We start from the raw sequence: 22840 nt of genomic DNA on the forward strand, positions 1-22840 counted from the left end.
TCATTGTCAAGGTAACTGAACCCACCGAATGGGTCAACGCCCTAGTAGTGGTCGAAAAACCCAACAGCCAAAAACTACGAGTGTGTATGGACCCCAGAGACCTCAACAAGGCTATCCAGCGGCCCCACTATCCACTCTCCACACTAGAAGAGGTCACCACAAAGCTCACGGGAGCCCGATACTTTAGCGTCCTAGACGCCAGGTCAGGTTACTGGGCTATTAAACTAAGCACAGAATTATCAATACTAACCACATTTAATACACCATTTGGCAGGTATAGGTTCCTCCGACTGCCCTTTGGGATTAATTCGGCACAGGATGAATTTCAGAGACGTGTGAATGAAACGTACAAAGGCCTCAAAGGTGTTGCTGCCATAGTCGATGACATCCTTGTATATGGCAGGGACAAAGAGGAACACGACATCAACCTTCAGCGCACGAGAGAGAGAGGGCTAAAACTAAACCCTGACAAATGCTGTGTCGGCATCCAAGAGGTCAGCTATTTCGGCCACAGGCTCTCAAGTGAAGGTATTAGTCCAGACCCACAAAAGGTAAAAGCCATACAAGAGATGCAGCCACCACAGTCCAAGCCTGAATTAGAAACCATACTCGGCATGGTCAATTACCTGGCCAGATTCACACCGCACCTTTCAGAGGTAAACGCACCACTCAGACAACTTCTAAAACAAGACTGTGAGTTCATGTGGGACACTGTTCACGACAGAGCGTTCAAGCAGATCAAAGAACTGATCACAAATCACCCAGTATTGACTTACTTTGACCCACAAATGGAACTCACATTGCAAGTAGATGCCTCAAAAAGTGGCCTAGGCGCAGTTCTACTTCAACACGATAAACCTGTTGCCTATGCATCCAAGTCACTGAACAGTACAGAACAGAATTATGCCCAAATAGAGAAGGAGTTGTACGCTGTGTTGTTCGGGTGCAAGCGGTTCCACGAGTACATGTACGGCAGAAAGGTCACTGTGGAATCCGACCACAAGCCTCTGGAGGCCATACTCAAGAAGCCTCTCACCTCAGCCCCCCCTCGTCTTCAGAGGATGATACTCCAACTCCAAAAATACGACATTAACATCCTCCACAAACCTGGGAAACAGATACCAGTGGCCGACACCCTGTCTCGTAAATCTATTGAATACCACGACGACAGCTTAAGTGAAGGTATGGACGCACAGGTACACACCCTGATAGCTAACATCCAGGTCAGTGACAACAAACTGAAGGAAATAATAGCAGTGACAGCACAGGATACTCAGCTTACGACACTGAACCAGGTCACAAAGACCGGCTGGCCTGACACATACAAACAATGCCCACCACTCATTCGAGAATATTGGAACCACTGATGCGACATTTCCGAAATTGACGGCATAATGTTCAAAGGAGAGAAAATCATAGTCTCCCAGAGCTTACGAAAGGACATGTTCGACCGCATCCATACGGGACATATGGGTGTGGAGATATGCAAGCACAGAGCACGAGACCTTTTATTCTGGCCGCGAATGGGACAGCAGATTGAAACAATGGTGGGACAATGCAGCATTTGTCAAGAATGGCGCAATAGGCGACACCTCCGTGAAACGAGCAAGAGCCCAAGTACACCAGAGAACCACCAACCTACACCACCTCACAGTGCTACCCCAGACCTGCAGACCGAACCAGCTCAACAGCCTTTTAGCCAGTCAGAACAAGAAAAATCTGGCTATACCACAAGATTTGGCCGTGCAGTTAAACCTAGACAAGTACTTGACCTATAATCACAAGACTGATTAGTTACACAGAAGCCTGAAGGAGCCAAGGGAAATGTTTCTCTACCCTTGTTATTATAGCAGATGTATCTGATTCATTCACTAAAAGACTTTCATCCCTACCAGGAGGCATTACAATTTAAGCCTAATTTGATGTTGATGAGTCATGCTTTAAATTTGTTCAACACTGAGTTATAAAGATGTGTTCCAGTAAAATGTACACATATAGATGTTACACCACATGTTTTTTTAGGAGGGAGATGTAACATCCTGATGTTATTAATGCCTCTGTTACACCAAGCACATCCTGCTAGGTGATGTCATCAGTATCGCGAGACTACGTTGTGGTTGTGATCCGTGTGAGAGTTAAGATGTCCGAGTAAACAATGGTTAAAGTTAGCTGGTCTCTCCTCTTCATTTATGCAAAGCGAATAATCTCCTGAAGAGTAAACATAACAGAGACAAAAATAGCAGTTTGGGGGGGGTCTTAACATTTTTCTCTTGTTGTAAAAAAACAAAAAAAAAAAAGTTAACCTCACCTTGTAGGAAAATTTTATGTATAACGATTTCAGATACCCCTAATGTGGACCGTACTATTTTAACCACCTCGGCGCTAGAAGCAGCCAGTCGGTAATTGCGTCATTCATTCTCATTGAGTGACCTGTTCATTGTGTTCGTCTGTCATAGTACTGTTTGTCGTGCGTTGCTAAATGTGAGTAGCCAGCAGAAGTCTAGCCTGTTGAAAATGTATTATTTTACAACCTTCATTTATTCGTTTAAGTGTTTCATCTACTAATGCAAGCTGACATCTTTATAAGTTGAATTACTTACCATTGTCCTTCTGAGGCTGGTGTTCTGTCGAGTTGAGCTACTTTGCCGAGGTAAGCTACCGTAGTGCTAATCGATAGCCCTAACCATAGATTACCTTGACAAAGTAGCCCAACTCGACAACACCGGTACAGTCAACGTTAGTTACGTTAACTAGCAAGTTAAGCTAAGTTCTCTATTTGAACCAGGCTTATTTGGTGAGGTAAAATCGATCATCGTCATTTTCCAAGGAGATGAACTCCCTATGTTTTCATTCTCATTTTATCACAAATAAATTGTGCCTTTCTGAAATTAATTCGCCACTTAGCCTGTGTGGTTTGTTATTAGGGTTATGTTAACTCATAAGAAGGTCTAACGTTATGCTCTGAAAAAACATTACTATAAGTGAAACCTATAGGGGCAACGTAAAAAAACTAGCTAGCAAATAATAAGCCCTATTATATGAATTTTAGTGGTATTGATTCTGCATTCCACAATTTCATATTTATAGACATTTTTAGAAGCTTCATCTGACCAGCCCAGATACTGTTTTGTTAAATATAGATTAGATTTTATTCACAGACACACTGAGGAAAAGGAAAGATGGAGACATCAGACACTTCTTTGGTGGTAAAAGAAGTGTAAGTAGGAAATATTAGTGTTAATAAGAGCTACAGAACATTACATTAAAAGTATAGGTGCAGTTTTGCAAACAATGTGTATGAAGGAAAGTGGTCAGCAGAAGGCAGGAGAGGCACAGGAGCAGGCGGATGGTAGAATGAGGACAGTGCAGGACAGTGAGCAGGCAGCAGGAAGATGGCAGGATGAGGATAGCGCGCAGGCAGCAGGGAGATGGCAGGATGAGGACAGTGAGCAGGCAGATGGCAGGATTTGGACAGCGCGTTGGACTAAGAGGTGAGTTAGAAATTAGGCTGTACTTTAAGATCTACTGTATCATCAAGATATATTAGCCTAATAGGCAAATATTTATTTCTGAAGGCTGTTGGAGCTGGGGGGACAGAGAGGGCAGGAATAACACCAGATTGCTGGACCAGAACAGACTGTTTGTAAATGTATAGGCTTATTACTTTTACTAGTATACTTCTTCTAGGATAATTCCTGGGAGTTATCAAAACCAAATTCTTTTGGATAGGGATAAAGATAATGAGATCTTCTGTATTGATTCTCATTTTGTCGCATGTCCAGACCGTGACTGTGTGTTGCATACATGTTAGTAAACACCCCTAGCGCATCTTGCACTCTTAACAGTGATCCTGATGTCGACTATTCGTATTGATGCGGTAGCGGACCATAATGGTCATAGAAGTGTTATGAAGGCAGTACCCCCCAATTATGGAGGGGTAATTCACACTCTGCGTGGGGGGCACCACTTGGTGCATGCACACTCACTCAGACATCCCATTTCAAAATGGCGGCACCGACGGGGCGCCTGTTATTTCAAATAAACCCTTTAACCATAACGTTTTTTAAGTAATGAAGCACTTTTCTGTCAATGTGAATAATACAGTAAAACGCCCTAAGCATTTCGACAACAAGAATCAAGGAATAATGTGGGTAATTCTTGTTAAAATGAGCGTACGGCATTAACCCAGAAGTGGGGTGGCTATTTGCATATGCGCCAGCATGCTGCACTGTTGTACTGAAAATAGCGCAGTCTACTAATGTTTTAAACTAGAAATAATTCTCTTTAACATGAATGTGCTGTTTTTAATACAATGTTTAATACAATGTATGTGAACAGCCTAGACAATAAGTTTTAGGGTTGAATTCATGTGTTTTAACATAAGGTGGCGTCGAAGAGCCAAGCGCTGTCTGGTCTATTTGCATATGTCCCAGCATGCCGCACTGTCATACTGAAAATAGTCACTGTCTACTAACATTTTAAACAAGAAATAATTCTCTTTAACATAAATGTACTGTTTTAATACACTGTTTGATATAATGTATGTGAATAGACTAGACAATAAGTTTTAGGGCTGTACTCGTGTTTTAACAAAATGTGGTGTCGATGATACTGTCGTACTGAAAATAGCCGCAGTCTACTAATGTTTTAAACTAGAAATAATTAACATGAATGTGCTGTTTTTAATACAATGTTTAATACAATGTATGTGAGCAGCCTAGATAATAAGTTTTTGGGCTGAATTCATGTGTCTTAACATAAGGTGGCGTCGATGATCCAAGCGCTGTCTGGCCTATTTACATATGTCCCAGCATGCACGAGAGACATTGTGTAAAAACTTTTGCTTCAAGATTCGATATAGAAGTTAACTGACAAAGTTTTGCAGATTTCATAAAACAAGACACCTCAAGAACTGCGTTCGATCCAGCGATGGGCCCCTCTGCCTAACCCAACATGGACGCCTCGCAAGTGAGACAGCGGAAGCAGTGCACTATGGGAAACCGATCCCCTGCATCTCGAATTGATCAGGAATTAATTTGATAAGTTTTTGAACAAACTGCTGGCATGGGCACAGTGCGAGCTGGCAAGACAGGGTAAGCATTGGATTCTCGCAACATGATTATGGCAGAGTGTACAGGCCTCGTCCCACTGTCTTGGTCGTTCAGTCGGTGGGTGCGTGGGTGATCGCCCGGACAAACACTTGTATTTAATTGCTGTAGAAGCTAGAGAACGGCATGTATCAACATACATCAAAAGCATTTGAAAAACTTTGGTAGAATTCTTATTTTAAAATAAGTATAAAATGTGTTATAAAGCATTTGACCAATGATAATTAATAAAGAATTCAAGCATATTATCCCACACGCGCGCGGACTATAGCAATAGAAGTGTGTTTTTCTTATAGCCCAGGTCACCAACAGCAAAGAATTTAGGATATTGTTTTTTATTATTTAAAAGAAGGTTGACATTATTATTTAATTACATTTAATAGGAAATAGTAAGCTGCATTTAGAATTATTCGCTAGGCAGATGTACCATACTGATAAACCATATGGCACCAAAGGGGTCAATAGTGTTTAAAAGAATAAAATACATTACAGGTGTTTATTAACGAATCATTTAAATGCGGTAAGGGTAATAGCATTTATCAGCATGCTTCTAACGGTGCTCTGGGCGCATCAATCTTTTCTAGCTATAGTCGAAAGAGGGTCTGGCGGTTTTAAATGTTTAAAATGTTGTTTGTTAAGGTGTCATTTTGAGCAAATGTGCAATTTTATATCAGTAAAAACACAGCCAACATGTTTAGACATGTCAGGCGACAAATGGCCACAAGCCCTCTATTATGTCGTGAGCGATGTTTTCGGGGGGGGGCACGTGATGAAGCAACATGTCCGCCCGTAGCCATAGCATATACGGTACAGTACATGCCAGCAAAATGGGGGTCATTAGTCTTTAAAAGAATAAAATACAGTGGCACCTCAGTTCTCAAACTCACTAGAACTCGAATTTCTTGAAAGTCGAACAAACCAGTTTGACCTAGAACTCGATCTGAAGTCGAACCGTGAACGCTGACCTAATATAAATTGTACACGCCAGACTGGATGATTAACCAAATAAAGCAGCGCAACATTACAGTAACTACCAATAAATAAACCACTAACTTACGTGTACTATTAGAGCATTTATGTAATTTATTTAAACTTTATTTACCAGGTAAATTAACTGAAATCCAGTTCTCAATGCTTTACGTGATATTCGGGAGAAATGGCAGATTACGCAGCAGAACTGCCTGGGATACAAACGTCATGTGTGTAACTAAACTTCAGCCAATAAGGGCAAGCCAGTATGTTTTAAGAACATAAGAAATTTACAAACGAGAGGAGGCCATTTGGCCCATCAAGCTCGTTTGGGGAGAACTTAACTAATAGCTCAGAGTTGTTAAAATCTTATCTAGCTCTGATTTAAAGGAACCCAGGGTTTTAGCTTCCACTACACTAGCAGGAAGACTATTCCATACTCTAACTACACACTGTGTAAAGAAGTGCTTCCTCAAATTTGTTTTAAAATGTTCTCCCACTAATTTCAACTTATGGCCACGAGTTCTAGTATTTAGACTAATATTGAAATAGTCATTTGGCTGAACAGCATCCAGACCCGTTAGAATCTTATAGACCTGAATCATATCCCCCCTTAGTCTCCTTTGCTCAAGGCTAAACAGATTCAGTTCCGCTAACCTCTCCTCATAAGACATTCCTCTAAGACCAGGAATCATTCTCGTAGCTCTTCGTTGCACCTTTTCTAAGGCAGCAATGTCCTTCTTGAGGTATGGTGACCAAACCTGCACACAGTGTTCTAGGTGGGGTCTTACCAAGGAATTATATAAGTGTAACATCACCTCCCTTGACTTAAACTCCACACATCTAGAGATATAACCCAACATTCTGTTCGCCTTTTTTATTGCTTCCCCACACTGGCGAGAGGGGGACATGGAAGCATCAACATACATACCGAGATCTTTCTTGTAATCAGCTACCTTTATTTCAGTGGAACCCATAAAATATCTGTACTCTATATTTCTGCTCCCTGCATGGATTACCTTAAATTTATCTGTGTTAAATTTCATCTGCCAAGTATCAGCCCATTCGCTAATTAAATCCAGATCCCGTTGAAGCCTCTCTGCTGCTAGATCAGTATCTGCTACACCGCCCACCTTGGTGTCGTCTGCAAATTTAACCAGTTTACTGTATGTATTTGTGTCAATATCATTAATGTAAATTAGGAACAATAGTGGTCCTAAAATTGAACCCTGCAGTACCCCACTATGAATGGAGGCCCACTGTGACATTGTGCCTCTAATAACTACTCGCTGCTTCCTGTCAGTTAGCCAGTTTTCGATCCAAGCTGCCACAGTTCCTAAAATCCCTGCAGCTTTAAGCTTTAGCAAGAGCCGTTTGTGGGGGACAACATCAAAGGCCTTCTGGAAATCTAAGTAAATCACATCATAGGCCTTTTTGTGATCAATTTCACTTGTAGTTTCCTCAAAGAACTCAAGTAGATTCGTTAAGCAGGATCTACTTCTCCTAAATCCATGTTGGCTATCCTTTATAATGTTATTTGCATCTAGGTAATCTACCATTTTCACCCAAAGCCAACCCACCACCAGGTAGTGATCAGTTGACAGCTCCGTCCCTCTCTTCACCCGAGTGTCCAAGATGTGCGGCCACAAGTCCGATGACACGACTACAAAGAACACAATACACTTGTACTGCAAAAGCACAATATCACAGTAGTCCTGAAAGTGTCTCCTAAGAGCAATGAAATTACTGTTTCTATACAGTATTTATACAGTTTTATGTTCATATACATCACTCCTATGAATTAAAAAATCCATAGAAAATGCATTTTACTCTATGAACCAATAGTTTAACGAACTCTGACTACCGTTTTAATAGTATTTTTAACTACTGTTTTTAATCACTGTTTTAATCTCTTTAGCTTATGAATTGTATTTATTAAACTAAATACATTTTAAATCCATGCCTTTTACTGATTTCCTATCTTATTTAGCCTTAAGGACAAGAACATAATCTATGTGACAATTTCTCTGACTACCAAGAGAATACATAGTGCAGTTTTAACTCACAAAAACATAAAACCTTTCTTTGGTTCATTACTGCGAGCGCCACAAACTGCGAGTGCGCCATTTGAGCTACAGCTTGATGTCCGTTACACTCTAAAGCGCTTATATTCTATTACTACGGTTGTCTATTATTTATAGATTATTTACCGCCCAGCTTATCTGCAAAAACAGAGAAATAATAAGAGCGTACTCGGTGTGTGATCTGTACAATGCCCCATCACGTACTGACTAGACTTCTTCTACTGCGGTGTCAGCTAATGATGCGTATCGAGTGCCCTCTGCTGACGAAACCAATATTATACCATATTATGGCAAAATAGACATTAACCAAAGCTTAGATATTGGCTAAGCATAAAAATAAAATGGGGGGGGGGGGCGCTATTTTCATAATCTGTCATAGTGCCACACATGCACCAATCAATCAATAAGCAATCAATAATAGTCAGATCGTCTTCAACATATTTTCTTGCAAGAAAAGTGAAATCCACACTAAAACACCAAGAGAGAAAAAGGATAAAGATATTGACCCCTCAAGAACAATTTTTTTAATTCAAGCTTCGGGATACAGCATGAGTGAAACACAAGTAAAATTCGTATTTCCAATGAAGTGAACAGTCTTCTCCTAAATGGCCAATAAGACCTGAAATAATATTTGGAGGAAACATCAGCTGAGTTGAATCGGACCTCGATTATTCTCTTTTTTGCACTTCCAAGTTCAAACAGTGTAACGAAATACAGGAAACAGACCGAGCATCTGACCATGCAGGCTTCTGGATTTCTATGTGGACATGAAATGTATTACTGAGTGCTATTCTCGCTTTACATTGTCACTGTTACAGTGACTCTGTACTGTATTTTATTTAAACAATCAGCTTTATCTGGTTGCTGCTATAACTCAAGCAACCTTCCTGAATTCAGATAGATCCTTACTAGTCACACTAGTGAGGTCAAAACACCCTCACTAGTGCAACTAGTGGACATTTTGGCCTTTACTAGTGCTACTAGTAAGCATTTTAAGCCTTACTAGTTAACTAGTGCAGCTAATTTCAGGCCCACACGTTAGCAAGCTTGACTAGTAAGCATTTTTGCAGTACTAGTACGACCTAGTCGCGTACTAGTGCACCAGGATGTCTTACTAGTACGGCCAAAGTCCGAACTAGTACAGCAAAGCGGGCTTGATATCACGGATATCAGAATAAATGCTCAAACGGCTTTCCATACGAACTAGTACAGCAAAGCGGACTTGATATCACGGATATCAGAATTAATGCTCATACGGCCTTCCATAAGGAATGGCAGACCCAGCGCTTATCCTATCACTACTTTAACGGGCGTGGGGTGAACCACTATAACCTCCGCCCTAGAGCTGGGCGATATGGCAAAAAAAATTATCACAATATTTGTTCCTGTATTGACCGATATCGATAATCAATGTTATAGTTTCACAATGCTGTTCCATGTAATTATGTAATAATCAAAATAATAATAAAAATAACCCTATTCTGACAAATATAATGAATACATTGAAATAAAAAATATTAGTTGTAGCTGAGGAAACTATATCCGATGCTCTGAGCTAGGTTGCCAGTGTCGATTGAGATGGAACCACTGTCGATATCCGGTTAAGGATGTATGTAGTCAAGAATCCTATTAAACATCACACCAGCCACGATTGCTTATTTCCATTTACTTTATCTGATTGAGAGAAGTGCCCTGAAATGAAGTGGTTTTCCTAGAGCAAAACATAATACAGGTATATAACAAATAACAGCAAAGTATGCTACCAGGTCATTAACATACCATGTAACATACATTCTTTATAACTTGTGCAATGCTAAACGTGCAATATCTCCTAAGCATAGCATAACAAATATGGACATTAATGCATGCGATACACAAGGAAACTTAAAGGATGCGGCATGGCTATACACAGACATAAAATGGCGTCTATGCTAACTCTGCAGCTAACGAGTATTCATATCCTAACAAACGGAAAGTACTACCTGAAATAACAGATTACACCATAAGAAATTACTTACGGTCAAATACGCACTCCGAGGGCTAACAGAAATACTAATTTATATCTAACTGCGATTATAAGGGAAAACTGACTATAACTTCGTTCAGCTCTGCTCCGCTGGCACCGCTCCACTTCTGCAGTCCGTGTTACTAAGTGAGTGAGCGGGTTCTCCACTCTCAGGAAGATGGGCGGGGCTTATGACTGACAACTATTCCGTCCGATAGGGGAGAGATAACTCGGGTAAGTCAGCGCATCAAGTTCAAATAACAAATAAGAAGGGGAACATTTATAAACAATCCGGACTGGATGGAACTTACTGTAAATATTTAAGACTCTTTTCCACAGCCGCCCCCAAATTTACGTAGGAAATTTGCAATTAAAGAAGGAGTCAATTACGATCAGGCTAATGAAGTGTGTGTATCACACCTGTTCGTCAGGGAGAGAAAGAAGCTGGATTAGCGAGCCACGGGTCGAGTGTAGCTCCGGTCTTGTACCGTAACTACAGCAGTCCTAGTCTTACCATCCCCCCCAGGAACAACCTGGGTGACCTTACCAACTGGCCAAGAAGCTCTGGGTAACTGGGGGTCAACTATCATCACAGGGGTACCCAATTCTAGGTTGCTTACATCACGTTGCCATTTCTGCCGAGCTTGCAGACTGGGTAAGTAGAAGCGGGTGAAGTGTCACCAAAAGTGATCGGCCAGGACTTGGGAATGACGCCACCATCGTCTACTCAACAGCTCCCTATCAGGGTACTCCACTTGAGGCAGGGAAGGGTCCAGCCGCCCCATGAGCAAGAGGTTTGGCGTAACTGGATCAACGTCTGCAACATCGGAAGAAACGTACCCAAGTGACTTGGAGTTTATCATCCCTTCTGCTTCGGCTAACAGAGTCCTAAGGACCTCTTCTGTTACCACTTGATTTCTGAGTGTGATGTGGAGGGATGATTTAATGGACTTGATCTCTCTTTCCCAGCACCCGTCGAAATGTGGAGCGCTTGGTGGATTGAAAACAAATTTTATCTGCTGTTTGGCGAGTTCCAGTTGAAGCTGGGGGTGGAGAGCTTCAAAGGCTTCATTCAGTTCCCGTTCCCCTCCCCTAAAGTTGGTGCCCTGGTCGGATAAGAGTTCAAAGGGCTTCCCCCTCCGAGCAATGAATCGCCGAAGGGCCATGAGGAAGGAATCGCTGTCAATGCTATGCAGCAGATCCACATGTATGGCTCGAGTTGTAAGACATTTAAACACTATTCCCCATCTTTTCTCCTGTCTCCGACCAATCTTGACTACAAATGGTCCAAAACAGTCGACCCCAGTTGAGTAAAACGCTGGTTTGCACAGTCGCAGCTGTGACCTGGGTAGATCGGCCATCTGGGGAAAGTCAGGCTTACCTCTCCACAGTCTGCAATTCACGCATCCTCGCTGGTGGCAGCGTACCGCTTCTCTTCCTCGGAGAATCCAATATCGTCGCCTCAGCTCTGCGAAAACTCGTTCAGGGCCAGGATGACACAGCCTCTCGTCATAATCCTGAATGATCAGCAGAGTGATGGGATGACGAGCATCAAGGATGACTGGGTGGATAGCATCCAGCTCCAGTTCGAGTGTACGTCGGAGACGTCCTCCTACTCTGATCAGCTGGGTACCGCTATCATACTCTGGAGTAAGATGATACAGACGACTACTGGGAGAAACCTGATGACCTGAGTTAACTCTACTGAGAAGCTCTCCTGCTGTGCATGACGAAGTAGGACCATCTCCGCTTCTCTGTACTCATCTGCTGTCGTGCGTTCTGCATCTCCTGCCGCCCCATACAGGGAGCTCACAGTAGCTTGGAGGAGGTCGTTGAAAGTGTGAAACTGACTAACATCTGGCAGGTCGGGGCAAGAGATCGGGGTTATAAGACCACAAAAGGTGGGGTTTTTTATTTCGACCTTCCATTCGGCAGGGGTGGACGTTGGCTTTGCTGGCCATCCTTCTGGGGGTCCGTGTAGGAATGAAGGGCCGTGATTCCATCGTTCTCATTTTGCTAAGTCAGTGAGGGTCTTGCCACGAGTGATGTCATCAGCGGGATTATTCCTTGTGTCCACATAGTGCCATTGTTCTGAGCTGGTCAACTCTTGGATCTCAGCAACACGAGTGCCGACAAACACCTTAAACCTGCATCACTCAGACTGCAGCCAAGTGAGCACTGTGGTTGAGTCAGACCACAGAATAACGTGACGGATTGGAAGTGTAAGTTCTTCAGACAGTACCTTAGCCAGCTGAGCTCCTGTGAGTGCGGCACACAACTCAAGGCGGGGAATCGATATTTGCCTCTTAGGGGCCACCCTAGATCTTGCAGCCACAAATGCAACCTCTATCTTTCCCGTAGGACCCTGTGTTCTTATGTATGCGACTGAACCATAGGCATTCTCTGACGCGTCGCAGAACACGTGGATGTCTCTTTGACTTTCTGGTGTATCCAGTTCAGGGCTCACAAAACATCTCGGGAGGGTGATTTTCTGCAGATCAGGTAACTCTGCTAACCAGCAGTGCCAGGTGCCCAGGAGTTCTTCCGGTAAATGAGGGTCATCCCACTCCCTCCTCTTGTCCCACAATCTCTGGACTAGGATCTTAGCACGGGTGGTGAAAGGAACAATGTAACCAATAGGATCATACTGGCTGGCTAAGGTTCTGTAAATGCTCCTCATCGTAGTCACAGCGCTATCAGTGGGGCGGTACTTGAAGGACAAGGTGTCACTCTGGCAATGCCACTGTAGACCAAGCGTAGACTCTCGGCCCTCAGTTTGATCCTGACTGATGCAGAGGTCACTGCTGGTCGATCTGGCCTCAGTTGGGAGATGGCTAACTACTGAGGTAACATTACTTGCCCACTGCCTAAGATCGAAACCACCGGTGGCCAGGAGATTCCTGAGGTTCTCCACCACTTCCCTGGCCTCTTCTTCTGATGGGAGACTGTGTAGACAATTATCTACATAGAAAGATTTCTCCACAATCTGTCCTATGGCTACATTAGGAAGGCTGTGATTGCGGGCATGCTTCTGCAATGCATATCTTGCGCAGCATGGGCTACAAGTCGTTCCGAAGGGCAGAACCTGCCACTCATACACCTGAGGTGGCTCCTCTCTCTGGAGATCCCGCCACAAGAAACGGAGTAGGGGCCTATCCTCTGGTAATAATCGCACTTGGTGAAACATTGCCCGGATGTCACTAAAGATGGCCACTCTGTGCTCTCTGAACCGGAGGAGTACTGCAAGGAGGGAGGGGCCTAGAGTGGGTCCTGGTAGTAGGAGTGTGTTCAGGTTATCACCTTCATACTGGAATGAGCAGTTGAAGATCACCCTGTTCTTTCCGTTGTGCTGCACTAAGTGGTGGGGGATGAACCATGACTCAGAGATTTTTCAACCTCTGCAGGGCTCACCTGAACAATGTATCCAGACTCTTCCAGTCTCCTCATCTCACTCTGGTAGGCTTCTGCACTGGCAGGATCCTTGGCTAACCTCCGTTCGATGCCTTTAAGTAGTGGTAGGGTGGCCTCTTTAGGTGCATACAGGGTTTTCATGTTCTTGACTCTCAGAAGCGGTGTAGCATAACGGGAGATTCCATCTACATTGAGACGCATCGTTTTGGCTTCCAGGGTGGTGACTGCTTCACAATCCTGTTTGGATCAGGTTATCTCTTTAGCATTATGGAATGGGAGGACATCCATCTGCCAGAGTCTCTCAACATCTCTGCATAGCTCCTCAGAAGGTGATGAAACAGTTGTGAGGTGGCAATTCTGGGCTGCACTTCGGGACATCACTCCTCCAGTAGGACCTTGCAGTGTCCAGCCTAAACAAGTTCTAACTGCAACAGGACATCCCGGAGGTCCTAGACGTACAGGCTCCGTAGGTGTAATCAAGTGGGGGAAGTCTGAACCTATAAGGAGGACTGGGTGCACGGTACCTACTGGTGGCAGCGGAAGGCCCTGTAGATGCTGGTATCTATGCTGGAGAGTACGAGTGGGCTGTACATGTTCTGCTAGATCCAGCGTTTTGGCTGTGAAGGCACCCTCTATCCAAAACTTCTTACTAGGCCGTGATGCTGGTGCGATGGAGAATGACACAGTAGCTCCACGTATCGTCTTGACATCTCTCTGTACTGTGTGTAGAGTCAGGTCCTCAGGTACTCCTTGTATATTTAGCTGAGGAGCCGCACTATGAAGTAGAATGGTCCTTTCTGACCCATCATCTAGTATAGCGTAAGCTTCCATGCTACAGTCTCCATCCCTCAGCACCACCTTAACCATTTTAAGCAGAACCTTCCGTCTTTCTCCAGGTGTATCAACGTGGGGTGGTTCACAGACAGTGCTTGTCAGACAGGAACTCACCTTTAGGTCTACATCTGGCTGACTGTGTTTCTCTTGTGACCTATCTTTGCTGGGTGGCTTGACATTCAACTCGTGGAGAATGTGTAGGTGTCTGCGGTTACATACCTTACAAGATGACCTCAGGGTGCACTTTGCTACGTAGTGTCTGCGGGCACAATGCCAGCAACGATGGTTGCTCCTTATCCAGTTTTCCTTTGCTTCTTTGGTGAGCTGTCTGAAATCGCCACAGTGGTCCAGGTAGTGACCGGAGGTGTCACAGAAGGGGCAGTAGGCCTTGGGACTCTCAGTCATTGTGTACTTGCCTTCGGCCAGCTTCTCTGTTCCGAGAAGGAGGGAGGTTGCCCTCGCCGAAGAGCGTTTGTCCTTCCACGATGGTCTTTTGCTTGTCTCGGAGCCTCTTTGCTGTGTCGGCCTCACTGCATCTTCATGAACCTGCATCTCGAACTCCAGCCAGTCTGCAAGGTCAACTAGTGTTGGTATTGGTACTGTACTTTCAGAGGGTGTACACTTCTTCTGAAGTTGCTTCGTAGGTCGTGTGGGAGTTTGCTGAGCAGTCTCGAGACGTTTGATCCACATTGCAGCTCTATGTTCCCCTTTCTACCCAGCTGCTCCAGCATGCTGACTAGTGAGCGCACCCGCAGTGCAAACATCCGAAAGGCCCTCACATCTCCACTCTCTATGTTCTGTCCGTCCATGAGCTCTGCTATTCTCGCTAAAGCCAGTTGATGAGGCTGTCCAAACTGTTTGTTTAGAGCTTCCATTGTATCCATAAAGGGACGAGGGGAGTGAGCATATGAGTCGGCTATAAGCTGGGCTTCTTCGAATTTGAGGTGATCGGTGAGGACTTGATATTTGAACCTTTCAGTTGCATCAGCAGGTAAGACATTCTCCAGAGCGGTTCTAAGGCGGGAAAATTCCCTAGGGTCAGCGTGTGTAAAGTTAGGGATAGTTGGGGGAGGTCCTCTATATGTCCTTTCTTGTGCTGCCCGGATATGGTCAGGGGAGACATCTGTTGACTGAACAGATCTGATTGGGGTTTGGTTATCATCTGGCCATGTGCTGGAGATAGCCTGAGGATCGACACTTCTGCCCAATACGTTCCTGTTGATCCTGTCCAAATACACCCCCGTAAACCTGGGTAGGGGTGGTTGTCTATTAGCTGTGATTGGCGATGGGACCGGGCTCTGGGGTCTTAGCAGCTCTTCAACTTCTGCTGAACGATCTTGTACTGGTTGCTGCATGGGTGGCATACTAGTTGAGCTCCAGCATCTGGTTCTAGGTGCAGGTGTGGGTGCAGCAGACATCTGAGCCCTTACGCTGGTGCAGGGGTATACATTACCCCTAGGCGCTGGCACTGGGATATGAGCAGGATGTGGATCTTGTCTCCCTGAGCTGGCAACCACACTGTGGGCATACTGGCCATAAGGTGTTCCATCTTCCGCTCCATCTCTCTAATGGATCTAACTAAATCTGGGAGCTGCTCAGCGTTGTGGCGTATTTCGTCAATCTGGCTCATCAGCTGATCGTGACTACGGTACAAGTCATCCTGCTCTTGAACAAAGGGCTCACTCGTGCCATGTTGAGGATAATCCGAAGCTCGCAAAGCAGTATTATTTCCCGCAGGACTCCACCGATCTAACTCGGTCCAGGAGTTCTGTGACAAGCTTATCAGCGTTCTTTGTGGCACTGGGTCTTCCCTTTCAAATACAGGCTCTTCATATGGTCTGGTGGATGTAATGCTCCTCTGTCTATCATTCAGGTCATAGTCCTGAAGATAATTTGGTATACGAGTATGCCTTCTTGGACAAACTACTGGCTCTTCATTTAAACTTTCTTCTCTATCTGGAGAAAACATGAGTACGGTAGTAATTCCCTATCCGGCTCGAAGGACCAAATTTGTAGCTGAGGAAACTATATCCGATGCTCTGAGCTAGGTTGCCGGTGTCGATTGAGATGGAACCGCTGCCGATATCCGGTTAAGGATGTATGTAGTCAAGAATCCTATTAAACATCACACCAGCCACGATTGCTTATTTCCATTTACTTTATCTGATTGAGATAAGTGCCCTGAAATGAAGTGGTTTTCCTAGAGCAAAACATAATACAGGTATATAACAAATAACAGCAAAGTATGCTACCAGGTCATTAACATACCATGTAACATACATTCTTTATAACTTGTGCAATGCTAAACGTGCAATATCTCCTAAGCATAGCATAACAAATATGGACATTAATGCATGCGATACACAAGGAAACTTAAAGGATGCGGCATGGCTATACACAGACATAAAATGGCGTCTATGCTAACTCCGCGGCTAACGAGGATTCACATCCTAACAAACGGCAAGTACTACCTGAAATAACAGATTACGCCATAAGAAATTACTTACGGTCAAATACGCACTCCGAGGGCTAACAGAAATACTAATTTATATCTAACTGCGATTATAAGGGAAAACTGACTATAACTTCGTTCAGCTCTGCTCTGCTGGCACCGCTCCACTTCTGCAGTCCGTGTTACTAAGTGAGCGAGCGGGTTCTCCACTCTCAGGAAGATGGGCGGGGCTTATGACTGACAACTATTCCGTCCGATAGGGGAGAGATAACTCGGGTAAGTCAGCGCGTCAAGTTCAAATAACAAATAAGAAGGGGAACATTTATAAACAATCCGGACTGGATGGAACTTACTGTAAATATTTAAGACTCTTTTCCACATTAGTAAACAAATATTTATTTTCCAACAAATTTTAAGAACATAAGAACATATGAACTATACAAACGAGAGGAGGCCATGCGGCCCATCGAGCTCGCTTGGGGAGAACTTAACTAATAGCTCAGAGTTGTTAAAATCTTATCTAGCTATGATTTAAAGGAACCCAAGGATTCAGCTTGCATTACGTTATCAGGAAGACTATTCCATACTTTGACTACACGCTGTGTAAAGAAGTACTTCCTTAAATCCAGTTTGAAATGTTCTCCCGCTAATTTCCACCTATGGCCTCGAGTTCTTGTATTTGAACTAATGCTGAAGTAACTATTCGGTTGAACAGCATCCAAACCTGTTAGAATCTTATAGGCCTGGATCATGTCCCCCCTCAGTCTCCTTTGCTTGAGGCTGAACAGATTTAGCTCAAATAACCTTTCCTCGTATGACATTCCTCTAAGACCAGGAATCATTCTTGTGGCCCTACGCTGCACCTTTTCTAAGGCCGCAATGTCCTTTTTAAGATATGGTGACCAAACCTGCACACAATATTCTAGGTGAGGTCTCACCAAGGAATTGTATAATCTTAGCATTACCTCCTTTGACTTAAACTCCACACACCTGGAGATATACCCCAACATCCTATTGGCCTTTTTTATTGCTTCCCCGCACTGGCGAGAATGAGACATGGAAGCATCAACATACACACATTTACTGTTTACATACAAAATTACCTTAAAATTATAAAAGGTTATTGATTTAAGTATTCAAAGAAACATAGCTCAAATGAACAAAACCATATAATAATGTATCAATGTGCAAAACAGTATAATATTACAAATATGTTAAAGGACAAACATAAAATATCCACCTCTATTCTTGGTCTCTTAAAAACTTTTTTAAATTCTGAGGTAGAAAAGTATCTACAAAAAACACTTATTCAAAAAAATGCCAAATCATGGTTAGATTTTTTTTGTCCGGTGCTGCAAAACGTCACCATGCGTCACCATGTCACATGGTACAAAATTCTTGCAAGAGCAAGACGACTTAAGACAGATCGTGCAGCACCTCTCAGACGGCTACACGAACTGGAACGACACAACTTTGCCCATATTGGCTGAAGAGTTTAGTTACACGCATGATGTTTGTATCCCAGGAAGTTCCGATGTGTTATCTGCTATTTCTCCCAAAAAGCACGTAAAGCAGTGACAACTGGTTTTCAATTAATTTACCTGGTAAAATAAAGTTTAAATAAATTACATAAATGCTCTAACAGTAACGCAAGTTAGTGGTTTATTTACTGTTAGTTACTGTAATGTTACGCTGATTTATTTGTTTAATTGTCCAATCTGTGAAGAAGGCATTCAAGTAAGACCTAGCAGCTATCTTTTTACACAGGGCCACTATACACAATAGTTTTTTTTCACTGCTAACAGTTTGGATCAGGAGTTGGTTATTGTAAAAGAAGTTGAAGATGGCGCTGGTGCGTGGCGACGTGTTGAGTACCCCTCTCCGCAGACTTGTTTGTTTTGTTTATATTGTTTTGTTTTTGTTGTCACTTTTGCAGCCAGTGTATAATTTAATAATATATTATAGAGATACACTCTTAAAAATCGGTAATACAGTCCACCAAGATGCAACAATTAGTGTTCACAATCTACCGTGCTGATCAGACACAGACATCGGGGAAGAAACTAGGAGGTGGTGTGTGTGCAGTCCTTTCTATTTACCAAGAGAATTCAGCGCGGTGTTTATGACAGCGGTTTATATTCCACCCCAGGGGAACGCACAGCGCGCACTGAGTGAACTTTACCTGCTCATCACCAGCAATGACAACGCGCATCCCGATGGACTGTTTATTATTTCTGGGGACTTTAACCAGGCAGACTTCAGGAGTGTGTACCCGAAACACCACCAGCATGTCTCCTGCCCCACTTGTGGAGCTAACACGCTTGACCACTGCTACACAGGACATCGGGGTGCATTCCGCTCTTTACCCCGTGCGCACCTGGGTCGGTCAGACCACACCGCCGTGCTTCTCCTGCCTGTTTACAAACAGAAACTGAAGCGTGAGGAGCCGGTGATGCGCATGGTGCAGCGCTGGACACATGTGGCGGAGGACAAGCTGCAGGACTGCTTTGACTGTGTGGACTGGGACATATTCAGAGATTCATCCTCTGACCTGGATGAGTATGCCAGTGGTCACTGATTTCATCATGAGCTGCGTGGAGGAGTGCATTCACACTAAAACTGTCCGCTCATTCTCCAGCCAGAAACCCTAGATCACCGCCGACATACGCCACAAGCTCCGCGAACGCACATGCGCGTTCCAGTCCGGAGACGTGGGCCAGTACAAAAAATACAGGTACGATCTCCGGAAAGCCATCAGGAGCGCGAAGTGGGAATCCACATTCTCCAGAGTGAGCTCCCGCAGCGCCGCATGACGTCACTCTCACCGTGTCTGTCTCGGACGTAAAAAGGACTTTCAACAAAATCAGCCCTCACAAAACACCGGGTCCAGACGGAATTCCAGGATGTGTATTGAAGGGGTGCAGTGAGCAATTGTCTGCTGTCTTTACAGACATTTTTAACACCTCGTTGCAGAGCTCAACTGTCCTCATCTGCTTTAAATGCACCACCATTGTTCCTCTTCCAAAAAAGAACAAAGTGACCTGCCTGAATGACCCGTAGCATTGACTTCTATTGCTATGAAGTGTTTTGAGAGCTTCATTCCAGACACCCTGGACCCTCTGCAATTTGCTTACAGACACAATAGAGTGACTGAGAACGCCATCTCACACACCATTCACACCACCCTGGCTCACCAGGACAATAAGAACTGCTAAGCCAGACTGTTATTTGTGGATTACAGCTCTGCATTTAACACGGTCATCCCTTCCAAGCTGATCAAGAAGCTGCTGGGACTGGGACTCAGTGCTACTCTGTACAACTGGGTTCTGGACTTCCTTACCAACAGACCACAGCACGTGAGGATCAGCAAAAATATCTCCTCCACCCTGGTCCTCACACAGGTACTCTGCAGGGAAGTGTCCTGAGCCCATTGCTGTACTCCTTGTTCACACATGATTGTGTGGCTAGACACAGCACCAACACAATCATCAAGTTCGCTGACGACACCACCATTGTGGGCCTGATCACTAACAACGATGAAACGGCCTACAGAGAGGAGGTGAGACTCTTGGCAGAGTGGTGCTTGGAGAACAACCTCTTTCTCAACGTCAGCAAAACTAAGGAGTTGGTAATGGACTTCAGGAAGCAGAATGCGGCTCATCCCCCCATCTACATGGGAGGAGATGCTGTGGAGAGGGTCAGCAGCTTCAAGTTCCTTGGGGTCACCCTCAGTGCCAGCCTCAAGTTTACAGAGCATGCTGCAGCTGTCACCAAAAAGGCCCACCAACGTCTTTACTTCCTCAGACGTCTGAAAAAAGCTAGGAGGTCTACCTCAGTCCTCACAAGCTTCTACAGGTGTGCTGTGAAGTCCATCCTCACGGGGAGTATCACATCCTGGTATGGTAGCTGCACTGCACAAGACAAAGAGGCCTTGCAGAGAGTGGTGAAGACAGTGCAGAGGATCATCTGCACACCACTTTCTGCGATAAAGGACATTTACATCACGCGCTGTCTCAAAAAGACAAAGCGCATCATGAAGGACTGTAGCCACCCTTCACTGCCATTTTTCACTTTTCTGCCATCTGCCAGGAGAATCAGGACAATAAATACACGCACAGCACAATTCAGAAACAGCTTTTACCTCAGTGCTGTAAGACTGTTCAATATCCAGTAACACAGTAACAAGAGAGGCTTTTCTTTCTCTCTCTCTCTGGGCAATAAAAATTCTGTCTCCTCATACCATGTGCAATGCTGTAGCACACAACACTTTACATGGCACTGACATTTTATGTTATGTGACTCATACTTACTTATTTAGATATTTATTAAAACTCATACTGACATATTTGCATATACTCATGGTATCATCCCACCACTGCATGTTTTACAGGCTGCTGAGAGTTTTTATAGCACTATTTTTTTTTTGCACTATTATGTCTTTTATGTTTTGTCTGAAGTCTTATATGTTTTGTCTGTAGAGATGGTACTCAAGTAAGAATTTTATTGTGCTTTGTACACTGTACTCTGTACATATGATAATAAAACTCTCTCTTCTCGTAATGTGCATGCAGGTGATATTTGTATAGCTTTATCTACACCCTTCTGGCACTGCTGCTATTGCAGTCAGGTCTCGCACACTACGAGGAGTAGAAGTTGTCCAACTTGGCTGCAGTCAGTTTATACTCCACCCCTGCAGCCGCCGGCAGATCTCGCTCCACGTCACGTCAGCTGCAGACAAACCTAAGCCCAAATCGAATGCACCCATTGCTTCTTTAAGGGAGGATGGGCAAAATTACAACGTCGTCGGTGATTGGCTGTTGTGCTGGCGTTCAGTAAACCTCTGCACGATAGGCGATAGGCCATCGAGCTGTCTGTCTCAGCGCATTCTCTAAAACTGAGCAAACTTGGTTAATCGAGTTTTATAGTCTGTGTGTATCATCGTGATCGTCCTCATTTTTTAATCGATAAAAAATCAAGATTGTTTTATCGCCCAGCACTACTCCACCCAAAATTTCCTACCCATACTCCTGAATGGACATCTGTATAAGGATCTATGCTATCAAAATAACTTTCCTGTACTTTAAAGGGGGTAGCAGTTTTTTACACTTAGTTTTATGCTGCTAGAGACTGCTGCCAATAGTGTTTAATGGGGTAGCAGTTTTTTACACTTAGTTTTATGCTGCCAGAAACTGCTGCCTATAGTTTTTAGTGGGGTAGCAGTTTTTTGCACTTAGTTTTATGCTGCCAGAAACTGCTGCCTATAGTTTTTAGTGGGGTAGCAGTTTTTATAAGGAAAATTAATGCCATGATAAGAATGTAATGACATAAAATAATCATCATTGACAAAGTAGTTATTAGCTTCCTATGCCCCATGCATTTCTGCTGGTTTTAACCACATTGTGGGCATCTAATGTGATTTAAAAAAGTCTTCCTCAGTTTTATAAAAAAAAATCTGTGAATGTTTTAAATAAAAAAACAAGCAAGCAGGTTTAAAGAAAAACTGAACAAAGTTTATTTTTCTGAACATTTGTGACAAACATAAGTGGACAAGTGTTTCATGTATTTGACACATTTGAAATGTGCCCACCTACTGCAGAGGTCACACTGCACCTAAAAGACAAAGTAATATGTCATCTGAAACAATGAAACAAACCTTTATGACAAATCTTTGGAGAAACGTAATATTTTAAATCTATATAAAAATATGTGAGGCTAGGACAAGCATTTTATGAGTTCATAATAAAGTGTGTTAACCTTTTGCTCCGTTAAAATATTTTCATTAAAAGGATCAGGGGCCGGTTGCACAAAACACCTTAAGTTTTCCCCTTAAGTATAACACTTAAGGTTTAATTTCTCCTTAGCTAAGGGATTTATTTAAGGGTGTTGCACAGAACCCCTTAAAAGGTTTCCTTAGTTAAGGAAAAACATTAAGGGATTTACAACATTGAAAGACGTTTTACAGCAGTAAAATTGTCCC

General features: G+C 43.6%; 1 protein-coding gene across 3 annotated transcripts in view; it reads left to right on the forward strand.

The window, feature by feature from the left end:
• mreg (melanoregulin) overlaps positions 1–22840 on the forward strand; it is a 163250-nt gene that overhangs the window by 20930 nt on the left and 119480 nt on the right. Inside the window, exon 4 of one of the 3 annotated variants that reach the window (XM_072712774.1) lies at positions 19013–20057. The exons of the other annotated variants lie outside the window; for them this stretch is intronic. Within the exon in view, the coding sequence (XP_072568875.1) occupies positions 19013–19441 (429 nt within the window). The 3' untranslated portion in view covers positions 19442–20057. Of the gene's footprint in view, positions 1–19012; positions 20058–22840 lie in introns of those variants that run through there. 3 annotated transcript variants of the gene reach the window in all.

The sequence above is a fragment of the Paramormyrops kingsleyae genome, chromosome 5 (assembly GCF_048594095.1).
Source record: "Paramormyrops kingsleyae isolate MSU_618 chromosome 5, PKINGS_0.4, whole genome shotgun sequence".
NCBI classification, from domain to species: domain Eukaryota; kingdom Metazoa; phylum Chordata; class Actinopteri; order Osteoglossiformes; family Mormyridae; genus Paramormyrops; species Paramormyrops kingsleyae.